Source organism: Sebastes fasciatus, chromosome 23 (assembly GCF_043250625.1).
Source record: "Sebastes fasciatus isolate fSebFas1 chromosome 23, fSebFas1.pri, whole genome shotgun sequence".
Taxonomy (NCBI): domain Eukaryota; kingdom Metazoa; phylum Chordata; class Actinopteri; order Perciformes; family Sebastidae; genus Sebastes; species Sebastes fasciatus.
The window spans coordinates 7,564,016-7,586,584 of record NC_133817.1 but is presented as its reverse complement, the minus strand read 5'-3'; the positions used below and the strand labels follow the sequence as shown (position 1 = coordinate 7,586,584).

General features: G+C 35.7%; 2 protein-coding genes and 1 long non-coding RNA gene across 4 annotated transcripts in view; 1 reads left to right on the top strand and 2 right to left on the bottom strand.

The window, feature by feature from the left end:
- Positions 1 to 7,139: 7,139 nt before the first annotated feature.
- The window catches only part of LOC141762067 (F-box only protein 15-like), a 103,802-nt gene continuing 88,372 nt past the window's right edge, over positions 7,140 to 22,569 (bottom strand). The window contains exon 11 of the transcript XR_012592714.1: positions 7,140 to 7,164. The gene's annotated coding sequence lies outside the window, so the exon portion shown is untranslated. The remainder of the gene's footprint in view (positions 7,165 to 22,569) is intronic.
- LOC141761976 (uncharacterized) overlaps positions 15,252 to 22,569 on the bottom strand; it is a 9,130-nt gene continuing 1,812 nt past the window's right edge. The window contains exons 2-9 of one of the 2 annotated variants that reach the window (XM_074625681.1): positions 21,673 to 21,738; positions 20,374 to 20,499; positions 20,196 to 20,270; positions 18,789 to 18,884; positions 18,334 to 18,428; positions 18,023 to 18,110; positions 16,388 to 16,471; positions 15,252 to 15,608 (exon numbers count right to left, since the gene is read on the bottom strand). In XM_074625681.1, coding sequence (XP_074481782.1) covers positions 15,486 to 15,608; positions 16,388 to 16,471; positions 18,023 to 18,110; positions 18,334 to 18,428; positions 18,789 to 18,884; positions 20,196 to 20,270; positions 20,374 to 20,499; positions 21,673 to 21,738 — 753 coding nt within the window. In that variant the 3' untranslated portion in view covers positions 15,252 to 15,485. The remainder of the gene's footprint in view (positions 15,609 to 16,387; positions 16,472 to 18,022; positions 18,111 to 18,333; positions 18,429 to 18,788; positions 18,885 to 20,195; positions 20,271 to 20,373; positions 20,500 to 21,672; positions 21,739 to 22,569) is intronic. The other variant, XM_074625682.1, reaches the window with a different exon arrangement.
- LOC141761977 (uncharacterized) lies at positions 17,762 to 17,968 on the top strand. The gene is made up of 2 exons (XR_012592681.1): positions 17,762 to 17,834; positions 17,866 to 17,968. It is a non-coding gene; the product is annotated as an uncharacterized LOC141761977 (long non-coding RNA).

The following is a 22,569-nucleotide window of genomic DNA, read 5'->3' as shown; positions in this document are numbered from 1 at the left end:
CTGACGGTGTTTCAGCGGAGACAAGTGTGTAGGAATGTGTTTGGCTGATCTGACGACAGACAGAAGGACTCTCTATCATCAGAGTTCAATCATCAGACTTTGACCTTTGATCTTGGAGTACCTGATAAAGAGGCCGGTTGTCCATATATGTTCCACCTTTATCACAACATAAATAGAACCTGAGCTCCACCAGCAGTGCTGCATCTACAGAAACCTTCAGCTTCTATTTCCAACACCGTCAACGGACTTTTCTGGATGGGTTCATATATTAAAGACAGATTTAAATGTTATGAAGTCAAGAAAATCGACATGAAATTAAGTTTAGGCGTGTTTAGACAGTTTCCCATGTTAGAAGACCAATTAAAGAGCAGCTGTAATTTAAAGGAAATTCGTAACCCACAGATCTCCCTGCGTCGTCCATTGAATCCACAGTTGAATAGGGACTTAAGGCAAGGCACGGGACAGCGCAAAATAAAGCACAAAACAGTGATAGTTTTGCATTTAGGAAACAACTAGGACATGTACTTGGGCTTGATTACATTGTTTTCTATTGGTGTGTCCTAACTGGCTGCGAACAACAACGACGTTTTGTCTGAACTTCTATCGGATACACGGTTCCTATTTTTTCTGGTCCCTCATATTGAGAGAAACGGCTGATTAGTTTAGATAAAATGAGTCGAGAAATGTAAATGAAAATATTAACTTGATTACTGACACAGGCATTGTCGCTCGCAGTTATATGTAATAAAGTTCACAAGTGAAATTTTATTTCGAGCTACCTGTCAAAAAATATAACAGCCACCTCACTAATGGTTCAAATAAAACACGAACACACAGCGCAAAGATACAACTATGGAAACTGGGAAATATGAGCCGTCACGACAATATTTCAGTAAGAAGCCTCGTTTTGATCCGCTCCGTTTGCGTGTTTGTTTGTTTTTTGTTTTTTTTAATCTAGCTCAATAGAAAAAAATGAGAGAAAGTAGACCTACAAACCTGATGCATTAAAGCACAATTAGGACCAAGAGAGTAAAAAGCATCCTGTGCTCCTCTCACATCTTACTTTTTCTACCTGTTTGGATTATTCTGTTCAGTATTGTGGAATAAAACAATGGACTGATGTTACACTACAGCAGGCTGAGTAGGGACAACAACTGGTGAGTGAAACATCCACATTTAGTCTTTATTAATTTAAATTATAGTTATGAAGAAATCATTCAGACTGTTAGATTAATGTGTTGGGTAACTCCCTGTTAATTGCGTGTGTGCACATTTTGACCCTGGCACTAGCAAGACGCAGGGCGTGCCTGAGGAGTTATCTGTAGCCTCTAGTTCTTCCTCCTTTCAAAACAGAAACCATAATAAGGTGGCAGTTGGCTGGAGAAGATCACTAGATAACAACCTACTTGCTCTTGGCTATATCGTATGTTATTTCCAGTAAGTATAAAAAATAAAACGTGTGTTTTCTGATAAAAAAAAAAGTACGAACGTAGGAAGATAACAAGTACTACTAACCCATCTTTGAGGCGGTTACGTCTTCAGCTCCAGTCTGATCTGGAGCTCACAGCTGATGAGTTCCTGGTTTGTTTACATGATGTAACAGAAGTGCAGATTTAACATATTCAGTCTGGACAGAGAGCGTCCGATGCGCGATGCAGTGCGATAGTCGGACGCTCGCATCCAGTTAGGACACGGTGTCACTTTATAACCTGTTTTTGTGGACATAACAGCATGTGTATGTGTGCGTGCGCGCCTGTGCCCATAAGTGGCAGTATGTATACACCTCTCTGTCAGTTTATTTCTTTCATGAAACATGATAATGTTAAAGATACACTTAATAAAGGTATCTGGGAATACCTTCCCAGGTATCTAGGAATACCTTTGTCACATATCTTGGTCCAGAACAAGATATGTGACAAATACAGCGTATATTTTTAAATTAACGCAACAGTGTAAAGTAACAACGAAACGTAACAACGAAAAAAATGCCCCCCCTGTCAAAGCTGATTGCCCGTCCGCCCCTAACACTCTGGCGCCGACCCTGCCCCAGAAGGAAACTGTTAGGGTTAGGGTGCAAAACCTGAGTAGTCAGGGTCAACAAACAAACACAAGACTTTCAATCAGGAGACCGGAGTTTGTGTCATATGTAACGTTGACTTATTTTGTCACGTACATTGTAGGTCACATGACTCGTCGGTATCGTCAGTCCCGTGAGTCACATGAGTTGTTAGTATCCTGAGTGACGTGAGTCGCTAGTCGCATGAGTCATCAGTATCGTCAGTCCTGTGAGTCACATGAGTCGCTAGTTACCTAAGTCGTTAGTACCGTCAGTCACGTGAGTCGCTAGTCACGTGAGTCGTCAGTCGTCCTGTGAGTCACGTGAGTCGTTAGCATCATCATACCCATTAGTCATGTGAGTCATCAGTATCGTTAGTCCCATGAGTCGTTAGTATTGTTAGTATTGTTATTATCAAAGAGTTGTTAGTATAATCAGTTTTGTGAGTCACGTGAGTTGCTAGTCACGTGAAGTTAACGTCAACCACGACCGTTTCCTAACCCTACCTAAGTGGTTGTGTTGCCTAAACCTAATTTACTGTGAAAACGGAAGTTTATATTGAAAGAACACTATGCGTGTAACGGGCATTACTTGACATGCTGTCCAAAAGTAACGTAAGAGGGGTACCCCGTGCGTCGGTTTTTGATGCCAAGGGGCACTGACGAGTTGGGAGTGAGAATGTGTTGGAAAAACATGAAAGAGAAACCTCATTAGCAGTGGTTTACAGAGCTTTTAATGATGATGGGACATAATCAAGTTCATGAGGAGGCCGAGAAGAGGAGTCAGCACTTTACAGGAAGACTCCCTCCATACTCATTAGCTATCTGCTCAGAGAGGAACACACCTCTCATAAAACACAATGGTGTTACTGTGAGAGATTCAAGCTTCCTTCCCGGCAGAGCCAAGAATCCAAACTATAAATCAATGATGATGCAGAAATGTTCCCAGTTTATTAGTTTATTTGGATTTGAACTCTGATATTACCCTTCAGTAAGTACCTGACATAAAAATGTTCTCCACAATTCACTAAGGGGTTTCTCAGTCTTTTGTGGTTGCTGCTTTTTTTTTTTACTTTGGTGCAGACATTCCCATGACCTCAGCCGTTAGAGAGATGTCAAGCTGCCATGTTATGTGAATAGTGAACTTCCTATTCTCAAGAGCATTTACTGTAATAGACTGAATATAGACATGCAGAAAATTTGAAATATTTCAATTTGACTAAATGATGGCAATGATAGTGACTTTCAGTTTATCTGTCTGTCCAACAGGTTGGTCCAGAACAAGATATGTGACAAATACAGCGTATATTTTTTAATTAACGCAACAGCGTAAGGCAAAAGCGTAATGCAAAAGCAATGTGCAAAAGCGTAAAGTGACAACGAAACGTAACAACGTAACTATCCTAAATGAATAACAGCTGTCCTTAGCAGACTTTCTTACGTAATGTTACGTAACAAGCATAAAGTTAGTGTTTACTTTTGGTTTCACACGGAACACAAACAGCGGAACACAGAAATCGGTGGCATTAAAACAAATTTGCGTTAACGCGTTATTATCGTGTTAACTTCGACAGTCCTAATAATAATGTAACAATGTAACATAACAACGTAACATAACAACATAACATAATAACGTAACATAACAACGTAGCGTAACAGCGTAACAGCACAATGTAACAACGTAATGTAACGTAACGTAACATAACGTAACGTAACGTAACGTAATGTAACATAACATAACAATGTAACGTAACAACGTAACGTAACAGTGTAACAGTGTAACGGCGTAACGGCGTAACAGCGTAACGGCGTAACAGCGTAATGTAACAGCTTAATGTAACAGCTTAATGTAACAGCTTAACGTAACAACGTAAAGTAAAAGCGTAAAATAACAACGTAACTAGCCTAAATAAGTAACAAGTGTCCTTAGCAGACTTTCTTACGTAATGTTACGTAACAAGCATAGTAACAAGTCAATGTTTACTTTTGGTTTCACACGGTTTCCTGGTTGAAAGTCCTGTGATTGTTTTACCCACTTTCACGCTATTAATACTACGTCACTGCTCCGACCATCAAATAATGCCCCGGGTGGGTTTACATTGGAGTTAGTTTTAAAGCCCGTTTCGTCACAAACTGTTACTGCGTTGGTTTCCAGTACTGAGGGGCACTTACATAATGGCGGTATTTGACAAGCTGGGAGTGAGAACGGGTTGAAAATACGGTCACGATCCATCCGATAGTCAAGTCAGCTTTATTTATAAGGCTCAAAATATATAATATATATATAATTTATAATATAAACTAGATAGTTCTAGTAGAATCCTCTTCCTCTATTTCCTTGTTTATTGTAAAGCCTGATTTCCCGTCATTGAGCAGAATCCCTCAGTGTAAACAGTCCGTGTCTCGGAGAGTTGAGGGTTTGTATTATTGTGTTTGAGCGGACTTGTTGCCGAGCTGCGTAACTGTCTTATATCCTCGCTCTCAGCCTGACCTGCAGATGACCGATAGCTACAATCACATTGTTTCTGGGTTGTTTACCACGGCTGCTCCTCTGCTTTCCATCTCCATCTGTACCCACTCAACGCAGCTGAGCCGGTTTTATTTCACCATTAGGACGCTAATAGGGAAATGAAAGCAAAGATAAACATGAGTAGACGTAATGAATGTAGATGCTCCCACACAGGTGTACTACAGGATACGATTAAACAGTTAACATCCAATAATGCTCTGTGTTTGTGGCCTTTGCAGTCACCAGGTTTTAACAAGGCTGACCATTTAAAAGTGTGTAATCAGCTGTTATATTGATGTTTCTCTTCTTTCCTCCAATAATAACTGTCTTAACAGAGATTAGGACTGTTAATCAATTAAAATATTTAATTGTGATTAATCACTTAGTTATTATAAATTAATTTATTCAATCATATATTTACTTACTTATATGTTTTCCTCCATTTTTTTACATTACTTTTTTTATTATGTTTTCTTACTTACGTTCCTATATATTTACTTCCTTATATGTTTACTTATTTACATTTTTTTGATATATTTTCTTATTTATGTACTCTTATTTACTTACTTATATATGTACTTATTTATTACCTACATGTATTATTTACATTGATATTTACTCACTCTCATATTTACTAACTTGCTTAGATAATTACATATATTTTTTACTTAACTACTTATATATTTACGTTTTTGTGTCTTACATTCTTATATATTTACTTACTTATATGTTTACTGAATTACATTTTTTATTAGGACTGTCAATCGAATAAAATATTTAATTGCGATTAATTACAAATGATCACGCAATTTTTTTTCATTTACTGATAATTCAGAGCTATATGGTGATTCTAACTTCCTCCCTCATTTGCCCTCAAATCGCCTACTGACTATATATATATTGTTATATTTTGATATATTATAGTAGTGCTACCTTTCACCTTATACTATATCTCATATTCCATCATAATTATCATTAAAAAAACATATATCCTACTAAATTTTGTTAATATGTTACTGAGTTTTGCATCATATTCTATATTATATTAATATTAACATTATATTACATCATTCGGGTTTACACTGTTAATAATACTCGCTGACTCTGCTGCTATTAATCACACTACTTTCACTTTACCTTGCGATATTTTTTGTCTCCATATGCTCTTGTATATATTTCATTTTTTATTTATTTTTTATGTATTTCCTTTACTTTTTATTTGGCTTTGTGCTTCTGCAACAACTGAATTTCCTCTCTGGGGATCAATAATGTTTTTTCTTATTTATTTATTTATGTCTATTTATAAAATGCATTGTGTCCCCCTCATGTAGGAAACCAAACCAGCACACTAGAATCATAAAAAGAAACCTTTTTTTTTTTTTTTTTTTCATTACATAAAAAGCTTTTTCTTATATGCCATGCCAAGGGCGCCTCACATTTACATTATTACATTCCACAAAATTAAATTATCCCTGTAGTATCGGCCTGTCTGAAGTGGATAGCGTCATGTACCAGTAGCCCAGTAATCCGTTTTATGTAGAACACTTAGATTGTGCATTGATCGCAGTCATGTTCCATGATGTTACTGTAAGACAGCTGCCCTTTTCAAAGTCAGCAGCTTCACCTTCATAAACAACTTTTCCATGTATGGTGCTTCTTCTGTAAAATGCTAAATGCTTTACTCCTCAGATGGTTTTGTGTGTCATGTTATGATTATCTGTTCAGCTTGGCTCGCTCCTTGCATCCAATTTGTATTAGAGAAGAGAACAACTGGTCAGTTATCGACGGTGTTACTTATTATGTCACAATAATTGGACTTGAATAAGAAAAACAATGCATGAAAAAACATTGCTCGAGAAATACTACTTTGCGCCAGTAGGGGAATGTAACTCCTGGTAAGTTTCATTGTGAGGTACTTTATCCTTCTACTCTACTACATTTTGGAAGCCAATATTGTAATTTTTACTCCAATATATTTATTGGTTAAAGAAGTTTTAGAATGACGACGATCAAAAACCAAGATCGCGACAGTAAAAAAACAAAGATGTTGGCGGTAAAAAACCAAGATGGTGACAGCCAAAAACTAAGATGGTGATGAATAAAAACCAAGATGTCGACGGCCAAAAACCAAGATGGCGATGGTCAAAAACCAAGATGGTGACGGTCAAAAACTAAGATGGTGACGGCCAAAAACTAAGATGGTGACGGACAAAAAACAAGATGGCGACGGCTAAAAACCAAGATGGCGATGGTCAAAAACAAACATGGCTACAGTAAAAAACCAAGATGGTGACGACCAAAAACCAATATGGTGACGGACAAAAACCAAGATGGCGATGGTCAAAAACCAAGATGGTGTCGGCCAAAAACCAAGATGGCGACAACCAAAAACCAAGATGGTGACGACCAAAAACCAATATGGTGACGGCCAAAAACCAAGATGGTGACGGCCAAAAACCAAGATGGCGACGGCCAAAAACCAAGATGGCGTTGGTCAAAAACAAAGATGGCTACAGTAAAAAAACAAGATGGCGACGGCCAAAAACCAAGATGGTAAACATTATTAATTATCATTTCATTGTTTGTTAACAGTAAAATTGCTATTTAGTAAGTTTAATTAACTATCAATTTACCATTTATAAATGGTTATTATAAAGTATTACCTTTTACTTACATACTTTACGTATATTTTGATGATACTTGTGTACGTTTACTTTGAATGCAGGTCTTTTACTTGTAACAGCATTGCTACACCTAGGTATTGCTACTTTTACTTAAGTAAAAGACGTTAGTACTTCTATGTAAATGAATAAACTTCAGGCTTCTTTGTATCCGTCAGAAACAACAAACAGAACTAACAGTTTAAGTGAGGAGGCCTGTTAGCCGCTTGGGAACCACTTTGTCACACAGTCAGAGCAGAGCGACCGCAGCTGCAGCCCATAATCTAATGACGCTGATTGAGCGGGGTCAGTTAGCCGTCAGTGTTCATCCACTGGTCTATACATCTAAATCAGCCTGTTATGACCTGCAGCTGTATTCACTCCATCATCAGACACGTCAGAATATTAAATATATACATAAAAAATACTTTTTGAAACGTGTGAATAAATTGTGTAAAATATATACAGAACCATTTGTGAAATAAAATTATAATTTACTTCCCTATAATCACGCCGATCCCATTGAAATTAATTGATTTTGACACAACATGCAGCTTTGTGATTGACTCACTGTTCTCTTATTACATCAATCACAAATATTAAACCTTTTGGGTTCTTCCATTTCATTATAATTTCATTTTCACATGTATTTCTTTATGTTTTAAGAGTCTTAGAAGTATCAGTCATCGGGCAGACTTTTTCTTTCTTATTGGGACTTTTTTTTTTTTTTTTTTAGATGATTATTTTAATTTTAAAGCCTCATCTCAGACTTTTTATTAGGGCTGGGACGATACGCCTATCTCCCGATTCGATACTATCATGATACTGATTCCATATGTGTTGTGATTTTTAAGTATTGTGATTCAATATTACGATTTATTGTGATTTTTGTTAACTTTTTTAATATAATTTATGTATATATATATATATATATATATATATATATGTTGATTCTGGCTTTAAAAAAATCACGATACATACATACCGGTAGTTCATGTTGTGGCTTCTTTGGGGAAATTTCATGTGTGAGCTGCATTAAATAAAAATAAAAAGTGTTGATTTGTTTTAATATAACTTAGTTATATAACTAACTATATAACTATAACTAGTTGATTGATTGAGAGTTTAAAAAGATGAAAAACTGCAGCTCACTTCTGTCAAATGTAAATGTATGTTTTTTGCACTATTTTGTGTTTGTTTTTTTCAGTTTTGTGAATGATGCTGTCTGACCTGATGTGACACCTGTGTCAAAAAAAAACAGTAAACCTTCAGATAATAGCTGAAGTGAAATTTGAACCTCATAGTGGCGAGTTGTGCAAGAAGAAAACCCTCATAGTTCTTCACTCGGTTAACCAAACGGCAGCTGTCCGAACATGACACCAAAATATCAAAACGTCTGCACGCCAGGAAACAGAGTCTGTTTTCAGCCCACAAGGATGTGACAGTTACTACCACACCCATGATAAGTTACATTTTGATTCTAAACAAGTTTTTACTTCCACTTCACCGAGAATGAAACAGCGACAGTTGAGATGAAAAGAAAGTTTAATTTGGTCTCTGGGGGCGAAATCTGAGCAACTTTAATCAGACGCTTACATTCAAACTTCATCTAATCAGTAAGAAGTTGGGAATTGAGATCTATAAAGAAGTTTATCTAATGACAGAGATTTGAATCGAGCATTAAAAAAAACACCAGACATGTTACAACAGAGCAATCACTAATCCCCCTTATGGGACTGTATGAAAAGTTTTAGAGGGGAAAGAAATGAGGGGGTGTATTTTATATTCTTTTACCCCAAATTTATATTTTATTTTAGCCTTCCCTTCTTAGATTTACTATATTATAAAAGAGCTGAAACAAGATTGTGATTTTTTACTTAATTCAACGTAGAAGTTCGTGTGATATATTTCTAAAAGTATTTTTCATGCGTTTTCTTACGAACGCCAGCGTCAATTTCTGCTCCAGTCTTTTCAAAATAAACGTCCATTTTCAACAAAACTACTTAGTTAGGTTGAGGAAAAGATCGTGGTTTGGGTTAAAATAACTCCAGAAGTGGCGTAACTTAATCGTAAATAAATCAACGTTGACTTCTGGTTTCACACGGGACATGAACAACGGCCTCCTGGTGAGAGTCTGGTGTTTTTAGACCCACAAATTTTGGCCCGACCTCCTCCATACACAGCGTTTGTTGGTTTATATACTTCCCGGTTCATGATTACGTTAATTAAATATGAACTGATTTCTTGGGATATATATACGAATGACCAGCCCAGTCGCACAGCAGTTTGTGAAATAGTCACAAAATTTTATGTATTGATTCGTGTACATAGAAACGTAAATTTTTTTCACAAAAATAATTTCTATGTAATCTACGTAATCGTAAACCAGGAAGCATAAAGAGCGATCACGTAACTTCCGTACTTAAGTCACGGCACCTCCGGAGTTATTCTAATCTAAACCACAATCTTTTCCTAAAGTAGTTTTTGTCACGTAACTTCTGTACTTAAGTTGAGAAACCGCTTAATCTTAAACAATGTGTTTTTACTCTATTCTTTATCTGTAAAGTAACCAGTAACTAGTAAGTGGAGTAAAAAGTAGGAAAACTTGGAAATACTCAAGTCAAGTACCTGAAAGTTGTACTCAAGTCTTGTCACTAATATGACCAAAATGTCAGTTATGAGCAACGCTGCATGTTGATTTTATTAGTCATTCATTTTCATACAGTCCCTAAATATCTTTTGTGCAGGAGGTTTATTGAAAATGATAGCTTTTGTTAGTTCAACATGTAGAGACGAGCAGCTCAACTGAAAATAGTTTGAATTCCTCTTAAAGATCAAACCGCCAAACCCACCCACAGAAGAGAACATTTCAAAAGGTCACACAGATTAAAAATGATGCTTGTATCTATAAACTTGATGTGCTGTAAAAGACAAGCAGAGACTAATCATATGTGGCACTGAGCTATAATTCTCATGCAAATATAAATATGAGTTTAAAAATACCAGAATTGGCCTATAAAATACCCACAGTATTTACGTTTTTACCTGCAGAATGGAAACTCCCCCGACTGCTGCTGCAAAAAAAAAAAAAACTATCAGAATAAACAAAAGAACTTCACTGTTTTTCCATTTGTCTTCTTCATGCAGTAATGTGCATTTTTCCATATCCAGATACAGATCATGTTTTACTGCCTTCTTCAAACGGTGGCATAAATACACATGCTGAAATTAAGATGTTATGGAGTCACATTAAAATTTCAGCAGTTATATTTGTACATTTGATTCTTTGTAAAGACCAGTGGGCTATCATCTCCAGGTCTGAAAAGTGAAGCCAATGCAAGAAGTCCCTTAAACCTGCATTCTCTCTAACAGCCAGCAGGGGGCGACTCCTCTGGTTGCTAAAAGAAGTCTGATTGTATAGAAGTCTATGAGAAGATGAGCCTACTTCTCACTTGATTTATTACCTCAGTAAACATTGTAAACATGAGTTTATGGTTTCAATCGCTAGTTTCAAGTCTTCTTCAATACAGCATGATGTTCATTTAGTAAATTATGGTCCCATTTAGAGTCAAATAGACCATAAAGCAGGGGATGATTTAGGGTTTAGGCTAAAAACCAAGATGGCTACAGCTAAAAACCAAGATGGCTACGGCTAAAAACCAAGATGGCTACGGCTAAAAACCAAGATGGTGACGGCTAAAAACCAAGATGGCAACGGCTAAAAACCAAGATGGTGACGGCTAAAAACCAAGATGGCTACAGCTAAAAACCAAGATGGTGACGGCTAAAAACCAAGATGGCAACGGCTAAAAACCAAGATGGTGACGGCTAAAAACCAAGATGGCAACGGCTAAAAACCAAGATGGTCACGGCTAAAAACCAAGTTGGCAACGGCTAAAAAACAAGATGGTGACGGCTAAAAAACAAGATGGTGACGGCTAAAAAACAAGATGGCGACAGCTAAAAACCAAGATGGTGACGGCCAAAAACCAAGATGGCGACGGCCAAAAACCAAGATGGCGACGGCCAAAAACAAGTTGGTGAAGCCTAAAAAGAATTTGGCGACGGCCGAAGTCCAAGTCGAGTTGCAAGTCTTCTGGGATTTTGTCAAACCGAGTCTTAAGTCATCAAAGTTTGTGACTTGAATCTGACTCGAGTCCACACGTCTGGTCTGAACCCACAATATCTTTTGATCAGCGCAACCTTTCCAGATCTATAATATTTTGTCCTGCAGTAACATGTCTGTATCAATCTGCAATAAATATAAATAAAAATACAGTTCAAATGCAGCTTTCATCCAACGGCAGCACTGAACACTGTGTTTGTCCTGAGTGATGACTGTGTATATTCAGTCTGTCATTATGAAGGTTTGTTTCCCCCTAAACTGTGACAGGTCTGACTGTAAGGCTGTGTTTTGTTGTCTTAATGCATTGCATTACCGAGAAACCACATCGGAGTAAAGAGTATGAACGTTACATAATGGATCGTAATGCAACACGTGCAGCCGTCTCTCACAGAATGTAGATGATTTATTGATATATCTACAGCCCTCAGGTCCTACAATATTTTTATGATTCCATTATCGTTTTTAATGATTTATTCACACAAACACTGGGACTGTGGTGACTCTTCCCAGAACCACATGTCTGACTGAGCTCCAGCAGCTTGGCACGCTCTGACAGATTCTAGAGAATCAGAAAGTAATTAGAGAGTTTGGATTACTCATTTCCATCCAGTGAGTAGAGTATTTAATAAGAAAAACAAGAATGCGTAGCCAGGGCGGCGCCGGATGCTAGATCTCCTCCCAAGAATCCCTGAAATGGGTAAAGGGGCATATTTTCAAAGCAACAACCTGAAACAGGATGTTAGGAGCGGTTTATGTCGCAACACCCACATCAGGAAATTCCACCCTAAAACTCAATGTTCAGTAAAGATCTCACAATCCTGGAAGTTATGTAACATTAAGACTTCAGCTGATTTGTACACTGTGTACAATTTATGAATGACTGAATCATTCAGATTGGAAATTAAGTATGTTTCCTCACTGTGAATCCCCATTTCAAACGTTTCCTTTTAATAACATCCTAATAGATAGTCTCCTTGATAATTTTTAACAAATAAAAAAGAAATGAATAAATAAATTAATGACTCGATAAATAAATAAATATCATAAATGTAATATAAAAAAAATAAATGTAGCTATTAATTAATCGATAAAATGTAACATACATTGATATTTCTGTTTTAATTTGCTTAATTTGTTTATTTCTATTAATTCCCTTATTTATTTACTCTCCTGCTTAATTCCCTTTTATTTATTAAAGTCATGATGTTTTTTATTAATTTTTAAATATATTTATTCTTCTTTTCATGTATTTTTATTTATTTATTTATGCAATTATTTTGTATTTATTTCTTTTTGCATTTCTTTTTGCATTTTTTTTTATATGGAATAAAAGCTAGTAGTAGTAGTAGTAGTTATAGTCATGCACCCTGACCCCCTGATTATTATTTATTTATGTATTTTAATTAATTTTTTTATTAATTTTTTTATTTTTGCATTTAATGGCTACATTTATTTTGACATATTTTTGCTACATTTAATGACATATTTATTTATTTATTCATTCATTTATTTGTTATTTTGGCAGGTTCTGTCCACCATATTTTTCTCCCCATCAGTTTGGTATGGGAAATGGCGCTAAATACTACAATACCCATGAGCCTTTGCCAGCAAGAAGCCAGTGAGCAGATTTAAAACTTCTCCCGTTCAGATTTCAGGCAGTGGTGGAAAGAAACTAAACGCATTTACCAAGTCTTGTAGGCCTATTTAAGTACAAATTTGAGGTACTTGTACTTTTCTTGAGTATTTATACTATAATAATATTTGTTAACATTTGTCTTACAGCTTTAGTTACTTTACAAATTAAGAGTTTTACATAAAAACATACAAAGAGCTTAGAAAACCATTTTAATAATGTTAATGTATTAGTGATAATGTTGAGGTTTGGGCTAAACAAACATTGTGAAGGTGTCTCTTTGGGCTCTTCAACAGTCTGTCTTTACAAACACATTTGTACGACATTCTGGTTTTATGTGCACATCATGCTCATTTTCTGTGCAGGTCAAAGGTGAACTTGGAAATTAAGTTATCAGTCATCAGTCTGGCCTTCCAGAGGAAATCCTGTGTCATGTTAAAGAGCTGAGTGTCCGAAACAGAGAGTCAAGCACACAAACACTCTACCCTGTGACAGAGTGAAAACATAAATCTCAATAAGGTGTAAATCCAAAATATATAGGTTACACAATGACAAAAAGATACAGATGTTATCGGTAAGGATCATAAAAATATGAACAGGATAAGTAGCTGTTGCTGCTGCAGCTCGTACGGCGCCTGAACTGGAAGAGACTATATATATATGTAATATTATATCTGGTTTAATCAGTGTATTGTGCATTGTCCCTGCTAGATAAAGCAGGGACAATGGGGCCTTAGTAGCTTAGTCCATAGGGAAACCAAACCCCTCTCCATTAATGCAAGTATCTAGGTCCTGTTTGTGCATGTGTGTATTTCGGGCCTGTGTGTATGTTCTATTTAAAATAACAGAGTGTAAAAATGTAATTTCCCCTCGGGGATTAATAAAGTGCCTTTCTTCTTTTGCTAAACCAGTGTGCCAGTGATTTTCGGCACAATTTGGTCTGGACCAGTAAATGATGAAAATATTACAATGGGGAATCTGCTAGGAAAGACATCTAAGAAAGTACACAATCTTCTAATTAATTACTTAAGGGCAACAGGAATAATGGAGAGAATTTAATTATTATTATTATTATTATTATTATTATTTTAGTTATTATTATTATTATTATTATTATTATTATTTTAGTTATTATTATTATTATTATTATTATTATTATTCATTTTAATTTTATTTTTTTCCTGCCAATCTCCTGCTCCACACTCCAGTCCAGTAGGTAATGCACCTATAAACTGGTTTGCCAACTGCCAATAAGCACCAAAGAAGAAGGTAATCCAGGCCTCAGACCAGGTAGTCACCAGGTGCTGCTGATTAGATCAAACAGTTGGTGACTGTTCTCTATAAGGACATCATGTGCTGTTTATGTATAATTTATGGATTAAACCTGATTAGAAGTGACAGACAGGGATGGACATGATGGGTTAATAAACTCCATGTTGTGAAGTGTTGGAGTTTTGAATGTTGTTTGTTTGGAGCACATGTATAAACAACATTTAGCTACCAAACAGCAGCTTAAAGAAGGACTTTAGTCACCACAATTAAGTCAGACCACCTAGGCCGGCCAATGTTTGGGGTAATTTCAGCACTAACACACACTGTGAATGGTTATTGTTATTTTGTGTGCACACATTAATAAGACATGTATAATCCTTGGGCTGATGTTAAACCAACTTTACTTGAACTTAAAGGTCCCATATCATGCTCATTTTCAGGTTCATACTTGTATTTTGTGTTTCTACTAGAACATGTTTACATGCTTTAATGTAAAAAAAACACTTTATTTTCCTCATACTGTCTGCCTGAATATACCTGTATTTACCTTCTGTCTGAAACGCTCCGTTTTAGATAGATAGATAGATTGATTAATAGATATTATAGATAGATATTAAGATAGATAGATATTAAGATTTTCTAGTTTCATAGGATACCAGTACCTTCGATCTTTGACAGCCCTATTATTTATATTATAACAATATGATGTGTTTACTAGCAGCACCATATCACCACATTCTTATTATATGAGTGACAGGTTTTACTGTTTGATTGTTCGTCTCCTTAACTTCCATAACGTAACATACTTCCCTTGATATAAATCACATTTGTTTATTCATGTGCAAGTATTGTGGTGTGTAATGCATCTGCATTTAATTATCAAAATGATTCAACATTGAAGCTTTTAGTGATTGAGACAAACAGACCTGCTTAATGTCATCATCGTCACCATCTGGTGGCTGCAGGAGGAAACTACAACTAAAGAACACACAGACCTCACTGATAAAATAAACTTTATTTATAACTCACACTTCAAAGACTAGAGCCAAACATTTCATCACAACCAGCTGCCATTCCTTCATGATCTGTTCAAGAGCAGAGAAGAGGATAATGAGGCTTTGGCATTCTGTCAAATATAAATATGAAAACAAAATCAGGTCCTGAAAGAGAGTGGATGGTGTAGTTTAATTGAACTCTTTTGGTTTTCGGTGAGGGGTCAGAGGTCAGAGGTCAGGTGAGGGAGGGTTTGGGTTGGTATTTCACTCTGTTGAAGTCATCGACTGTAGTTTCTACCGGCGGCGTCGTCCAATATTCCTCCAAACCCAACGTCAGACACAGAGCAATCGCCGCCATCTGCAACACATGTCGTCCCACGCTTTATATCTTAGATGTATATCAACTTTTTGGGTTTAATATTCATATTATCATTAAAAAATGATACAGATATAAAGAAATGACTATACAACAACTGAAAACATTAATTCAGCTTGGAATATGTTGTAATATATGTAGTATATTATAAAATCAACCCATCTAACTGCCCCTCGATCAAACCCCGAGGTGGGTAAACGTAAAATGTTAACATTTACAGTAATGTGTGCCCTAATTCAACTGTGCAATACTCTGAAATACTCTTATTTATTTAGTTATATATATACCATTCTGGCATTTATATTTAACACATTTAATAGAACCCACTTTGTATTGTATTTATTATTTGCACTGTGGTTATATGTTTTATATTGCACGTCTTAATGCAGTATTTGTACATAATGTCATATTTCTTATATTCTTATTTTTCATTTTATAACTTATATTTCATATATTGTGTTTATAATGTATCATGATGTACATAATTAATGTATTACTTCTTTATTTCTATTTTCTTACATTTCTTTATGTTTATATAAGAGCCCCGATAACCCCCCCGGGATCAATAAAATCTGACTTGTTCTGATTCTGATATAAAGTCTCACACTCAGATTCTTTAAGAAACTCTTTAACTTGTGTTAAATCTTATTTTCTATCGCAGAAATTCATAAATAACACTTCTGCAAACTTGTGTAATTTTCAAGGAAACAAAACAACAAAAAATATTTCCACGTTGCATAATATTAATAATAATATTGTACCGTGATGGTTGCGAAGGCTGAAATGATTCCTATCCTCAGTTTGATGGGGAAGCTCAGGTAGCTCTTCAGGATGGGACCACAGGGCTGCAGGTCAAAGGTCAACATTAATAAAGCAGTGAGGCCGGTGATACACATCACTACAAACAGAAGAGGTAGTTACTAATGTAGTAATGTGTGATCTGTTTTTGTCTGATAAGTTTTAAAATATAGCGGACGGAACCTGTCAAAATAAATAAATAAATGACTCAGTAAATAAATAACTTTTAAATGTAGCAATTAAATGTCATTTAACGTCATTAAATGTAGCAAAAATAATATTAAAAATAAATGTAGCTATTAATTAATTGATAAAATGTGATATAAATTGATATTTCTGTTTTAATTTGCTTCTTTCTTTATTCATCTTTGTATTAATTCTCTTATTTATTTAATCGTCTGTTTAATTTTCCCTTTTATTTATTTATGTATTTATTTTTTATATTTAAATGTATTTATTTTTGCATTTAATTTGTTTATTTTTGCAATCAATTTTTTTATTTTATGTTTATTTTTAAATATTTTTATTTATTTATTTATTTATTCATTTATTTATTGCTGCATGATTTTTCCCTTTGCATTTCACCCTTTATTTATTCCCCCAAACTTATTAATTTCTGCATTCTTTTCTTTACACATTTCTTTTTACATTTCTTTATGCATTTCTGCCTCATTATGCAAATAAGTCATCATAGGGCTATTACTATTACTACTAGCATTTATGTCATATAAAAGAAATTTTAAAAAATGAAAGCAAAAATAAATAATAAATAGATAAATAAAAAAAATAATAATTAAATTAATAAATTAATGAATTAATTTTAAAATGAATTTTAAAAAATGACATAAATAAATGTAAGGGGAAATTAAACAGAAGAGTAAACAAATGAGGAAATTAATACAAAGATAAATAAATAAAGAAGTAAATTAAAACAGAAATATCAATTTATGTCGAATTTTATCAATTAATTAATGGCTACAATAACTTTTAATATTATTTTTGCTACATTTAATGACATATTATTTATTTATTTATTGAGTCATTTATTAATTTATTAATTTTTTTAGATTTTTGTCCATGTAAAAACAGGAGCAATAGGAGAATGAATTGTAGTAGTAGTAGTGGTAGTGGTTGTGGTTGTAAGAGCCATTTGTCATCATTTGTCATTTGTTTGCCTTTATGTTTCTTTTGTGTAATACCTTTTTTGTACACTGGGTGGCAGTCACCTGCTGTATAATGGGGCTGCACTTATACAGGAAGGGTACTGCAGCCAGGTGTGTTGCATGCTGGGAGACATACAGTTTTAATACCGTGGCCATGGCATCTGAATGTTGCAAAGCAGCAGCTTAAATTAGGGTTAAATTACCCGACTAGGTCACTGATTTATGTTACCTGGAGGCAAGAAACGTTGTGTATGTGTGCAATAAATGAAGCAGCAAAGATAAACGTCTTGACGATGTTGGTTTGGTTTGGAAATACAGGAAAGGAAATAAAAAGATGGAACAAAGTAAAAATAACATAAAGAAGAAGGCAGAAACAAAGGAGTAGTAGTTGAAGTAAGAAAGAAAGAAGGATGTAATAAGATGTAGTCTAGTTACCTCGGAGTGAACCCATCGGGTCGGAGGGTAATGGTCACTGTCCACCCTCACACAGGCTCCCTCTGAGCTGGAGTTACCAGACTGAGAGCTGTGAGACAAAGAGAAGAAGAAGAGCTAAACCTGAGCTGCATTTCTGGAACACAACGGAGACCAAAAACACAAAAACCTCATAATTTGGGCTGTCAAAGTAACGCAAATTCATTTTGGAAAATTTTATTTTAAAAAAAATGTAAAAAGTAGTTTGTAAATGTCAGCAGACTTCTCTAGAAGCTCAAAATCCCTCTGAGTTTTTTCACGTTTTGCAGTCTCACCTCGGCTGCAGGTCGGAGGCAGGAGGCGTGCACAAACAGGTGACAGGAAGTTGGTTCTCCCAGTCCTCAAAACTCCTCAAACCACAACAAGAGTCCTGAGAAACAGACAAAATAAAATTAACGATCTCTTTAATTCAGAATATCATTTTAGAATATATAAAACTAAGATAGTAGATTTCTGAAACTGGAGTTATGACTCCTCAAAATTAAAAGCTTTTATTTCGTTTGCAGTGAAATAATCTCCTATAGTTTATTATGCAACTTTCTTATCATGTATTATGTGCAATTTTCCTAATAAGTATTTTAGTAAATAGTGAATGTCAGAGCTAATAGGCTAGGCTAACTTAAACCATCTTTTACCACTCGTGACAACCAGACGTGTTTCTCTACGTTGTGATCTTTCATGTGATTCCTTGTAGATTTATTCAGTTGTTTTATTTCTTCGTGTCTCTTACGGAGGCCTGGAGTTTGCCTAGTTCACTCTGGATGTAACGCTCTGCTCTGTGGAGGGGTGTTACGTTCAGAAACACCTCGTTCACCGCGCCGTCCATCTGCAGAACAGTGATGGAGAAACAGTAAAGATAGATTTAGTACAAAGACAGTTTTATCAGTGGATTCTTTAGGTTGTCTAGTTTCATATGATACCAGTATATTCACTCTAGCTTTAAAACTGAGCTCGCTACAAGAGTTCAAATCATAAGTTGTGTTAACGTGTTATTATCGCGTTAACTTTGACAGTTTTAATAAAAATTTACAGATTTAAAAAAGGCAATTTTTAAAAAATCGATCTGCTTTCAACATCAATGTAAATACAATTTCTGAAATTAAGTTTATTTTGATTATGGTTGCTTACTCGATCATGAGGATTTTGGCTGCTAAAAATATAATCACAGGCAAAGAAAGTTGAGAAATTGTGCTCGAATGGAGCGATTACACAGAGAGCGAGGTGAACTTTTCATGCGACGCGATTACATATAAAGTCCATGCAAAGAGGTGAATAGATGTGAATTTGCGTCATTCGCGTGAGTAGAAATATTTCAACTCGAGCAAGAAATTTCTGTGACGCTGTGGTGAAAGCCTGTCAGCGTTGAGATTCTCCTCCTGTCGTCACTGATGTTGTTGAATCAGAAATGGAGGAAATAAACCTTGTATGTGTCTGTGGTCACCGTCATATCTGTACAGAGACCGGACCAAAGTCTGTGTAGAAACCACAGACTGTCTATGGTAGAAACAACAACGTCACTGCCGTATTTATGCCTAGTTGACGATCCAAACTCCATACAGAAAACAAGCATTTTAAAAGTTGTTTGCTTGTCGTCTTTTGGACAGACCTGACAAAGCATGAATTCAGGCTTCTTAGAAATCTGCATCATTATGTAGTTATTTCGGCATCATTTTGATCTGTTTATTGCAATTAAATCACAGCACAATTTGTTTATTTTAGGTTCATACCTCAGTATTGACGTGTGGCTTGCTAGATACAGTCAGTGCAATGGTACTGTATGTGAATACAGCTCGCCGCCGGGTGATGTTATGAACCCAGACACAACAGCGTTACATTTTCTGACATATCTGGGACTTCCACAACATGTACAGAGCAGCAACAGTGGTTATTTCTTCCATGGTTGATGGAGGAAAGAAAAGTTGTTGGTATCTATGGAGACGAGCTCCTCCTCCTCACAGGTGTGTCTAGCGCGAATGAATACAAATGATACCTGCATGTAAAACGAGGCCAAAATGTGCTTCCCTCTTGGTGTGAACGCAGCATAAATCTTTGATATTATGGGCTGTGATGAACACTGCAGCCTCCAGGAGGCAGCAGTGGCAGCTGGTGAGACACAGACACAGACAGGTAGAGTTACCTGAGCTTGAACCTGAACCAGCGGCGAGGCAACAACCATCACAGCCACAAACTCCACGAAAATCAGAGCAGAAAACTGGAGGAGATAATGACAGGATATGCGTGTGTTAACGGTGCTCCATATCAGGATAAAATCAGTCAATAACAATCGATCGGAGCAACCTTAGTGTGTTTCTCACCGCCACCAGCAGAGGTTTGAGGTCCAAAGACGCAGCACAGATGCCCAGAACAGACAAAAGCACAGTGATCGGACCGAACACCTGCAGGACCAGTAAGCCATCGCTACTGGACAACTGGTCGAACAACTGGGAGAGAGAGAGAGAGACTAAATTAATACCAACTTAAAGGTTTAAAGGTTCTTTTTTGCGGTGGTGTTTTAAGATTCATGTAAAGTAATCTGAGGATATGGCTCTATAGTTTGAGGTAACATTTAGCTTGTCATCTAAGCAGTGGTTTAGTGCATACTGTACGCAGATATACGGCGTACTACTACTTATTTTTCTGTCGGCCACCCACTTCTAAATCCCCTCTGGTTCTCATCTTCGTTAATTATTGTTTGAGGGAACTATAACGTTAGTTAACTGGATGCAACAGTCGCTAATGCTCTCGTAGTCATTCCTGTTATGCAACAACATTTCTGTCCCCATGAATAACTTCTTCCTATTGTCTGTAAAAATGTTTATAACAAGTGGTTTAAATTATAGATTAAGTTCTTCTTTATAACATAAACAAAAAATAATGCACATACATTTTTTATTTTTTTTACTTTATTGAGCTTTTTTTTGTACATGTGCTCAATTTTACGACGTCCCCAATGCAAAGTAATAAACTTCTACAAGAACTATAAGCCATAAAATTATAAAATACGCACAATATTCTTTAATTAATGTATAGGCCATGTTAAACTCTCTGATTATTTATATATATATATTAGGTCTGTATAAAATATTTAATTGTGATTAATCACATGATTGAACATGATTAATTAAAATAAATTATTATTTATTTTAATTATATCTTTACTATTTTAATTAGCCTATATCTCAAATGTTTCAGATTATATAATAAAATGTCTTGCTGCACCCAAAAAATCTATAATAAAATAAATTTAAATATATTTATAAATATGATTTAACAAATACTGCAATGATTTGATCAAGTTGAAATGGATATATATTAATTTATTTCTTTGGATATATATATTTTTGTTTATTAATTTATTTCAGTCTATTTTTCCCCTAATTTAATTTAACGAGAGACATTAAAATGCTCATTTTATATTTATTTACTTAATTTATTGTTTATGTAGTGTGTCACTTATTTGTTTAATCCCTTCTCCATTAAGATAATTATGTTACATCTGGTTTTTGGAAGGAAAATGGTGCTCAAACAACAGACCAACAGGCGGCACACGGCAGTAAAAGTTTAATTTTATTTCTTGGGGTGGAGCTAACATACACCCACGCACACGCAGTTACCTCGGCAACCGGTGTGTTCCCGTCAATGGAGGAAAATCCAACGCCGATCATCACCACACCAGACACCTGCAGAGACGTAATGAAGTCGGATTAAACTGCTGTAACTGGGTGTTTGTTGGGTTTCCCAGACGGAGGAGGAAGTCTTTAACAGCAGCAACATTCCTGTGGAAATGTTGTGTTTCCCCCGAGAGGCGCTCATCAGACTCCCATCAGCTGGCAGCTCTGACGTCACTTTAAACTTTCACAAACATAAAAAAACATCATCATTTTCCTCCGTTTAAAGTTTCCAGACTCCAGCAGCAGCTTTAGTAAATATTCTCACGCTGAATCATTTTATTGCAACAAGATTTTATCTGAACTTCATCAGTTTTTTGCAGCTACTGTACTTCAGTTTACAGCTATTTATTGTCAAATGCACAATAATTTCAGAGAAGCAGTCGTTGGCAATGAAAATCTTAGGCTCCCTTCAGCAATGCACATCAAATATGTATGAAAAGAAAAAATCATGCAAGTAAAAATAGTGCAGAAGCTAAAATATAGGGGTAAAATTAGGGCTGTCAAAGTTAATGCGATGGTTGTAGCGGGCTCAGTTTTAAAGCCAAAGTGAAGATACTGGTATCATATGAAACCCAATGAATCCATTGGGACCAACCATGTCATACTAGCTTGTCACAAAGGTGGTTAATTAACGCTCCAAATTTACGCTAAATATAGGCGAGGAAATCAATTAACAACACAAAACAATGACAAATATTGTCCAGAAACCCTCACAGGTGCATTTAGCATAACAAATATGCTCAAATCATAACATGGCAACCTGCAGCCCAACGGGCAACAACAGCTGTCAGTGAGTCAGTGTGCTGACTTGACTATTGTCATGCCAATTTTGCGACAAGC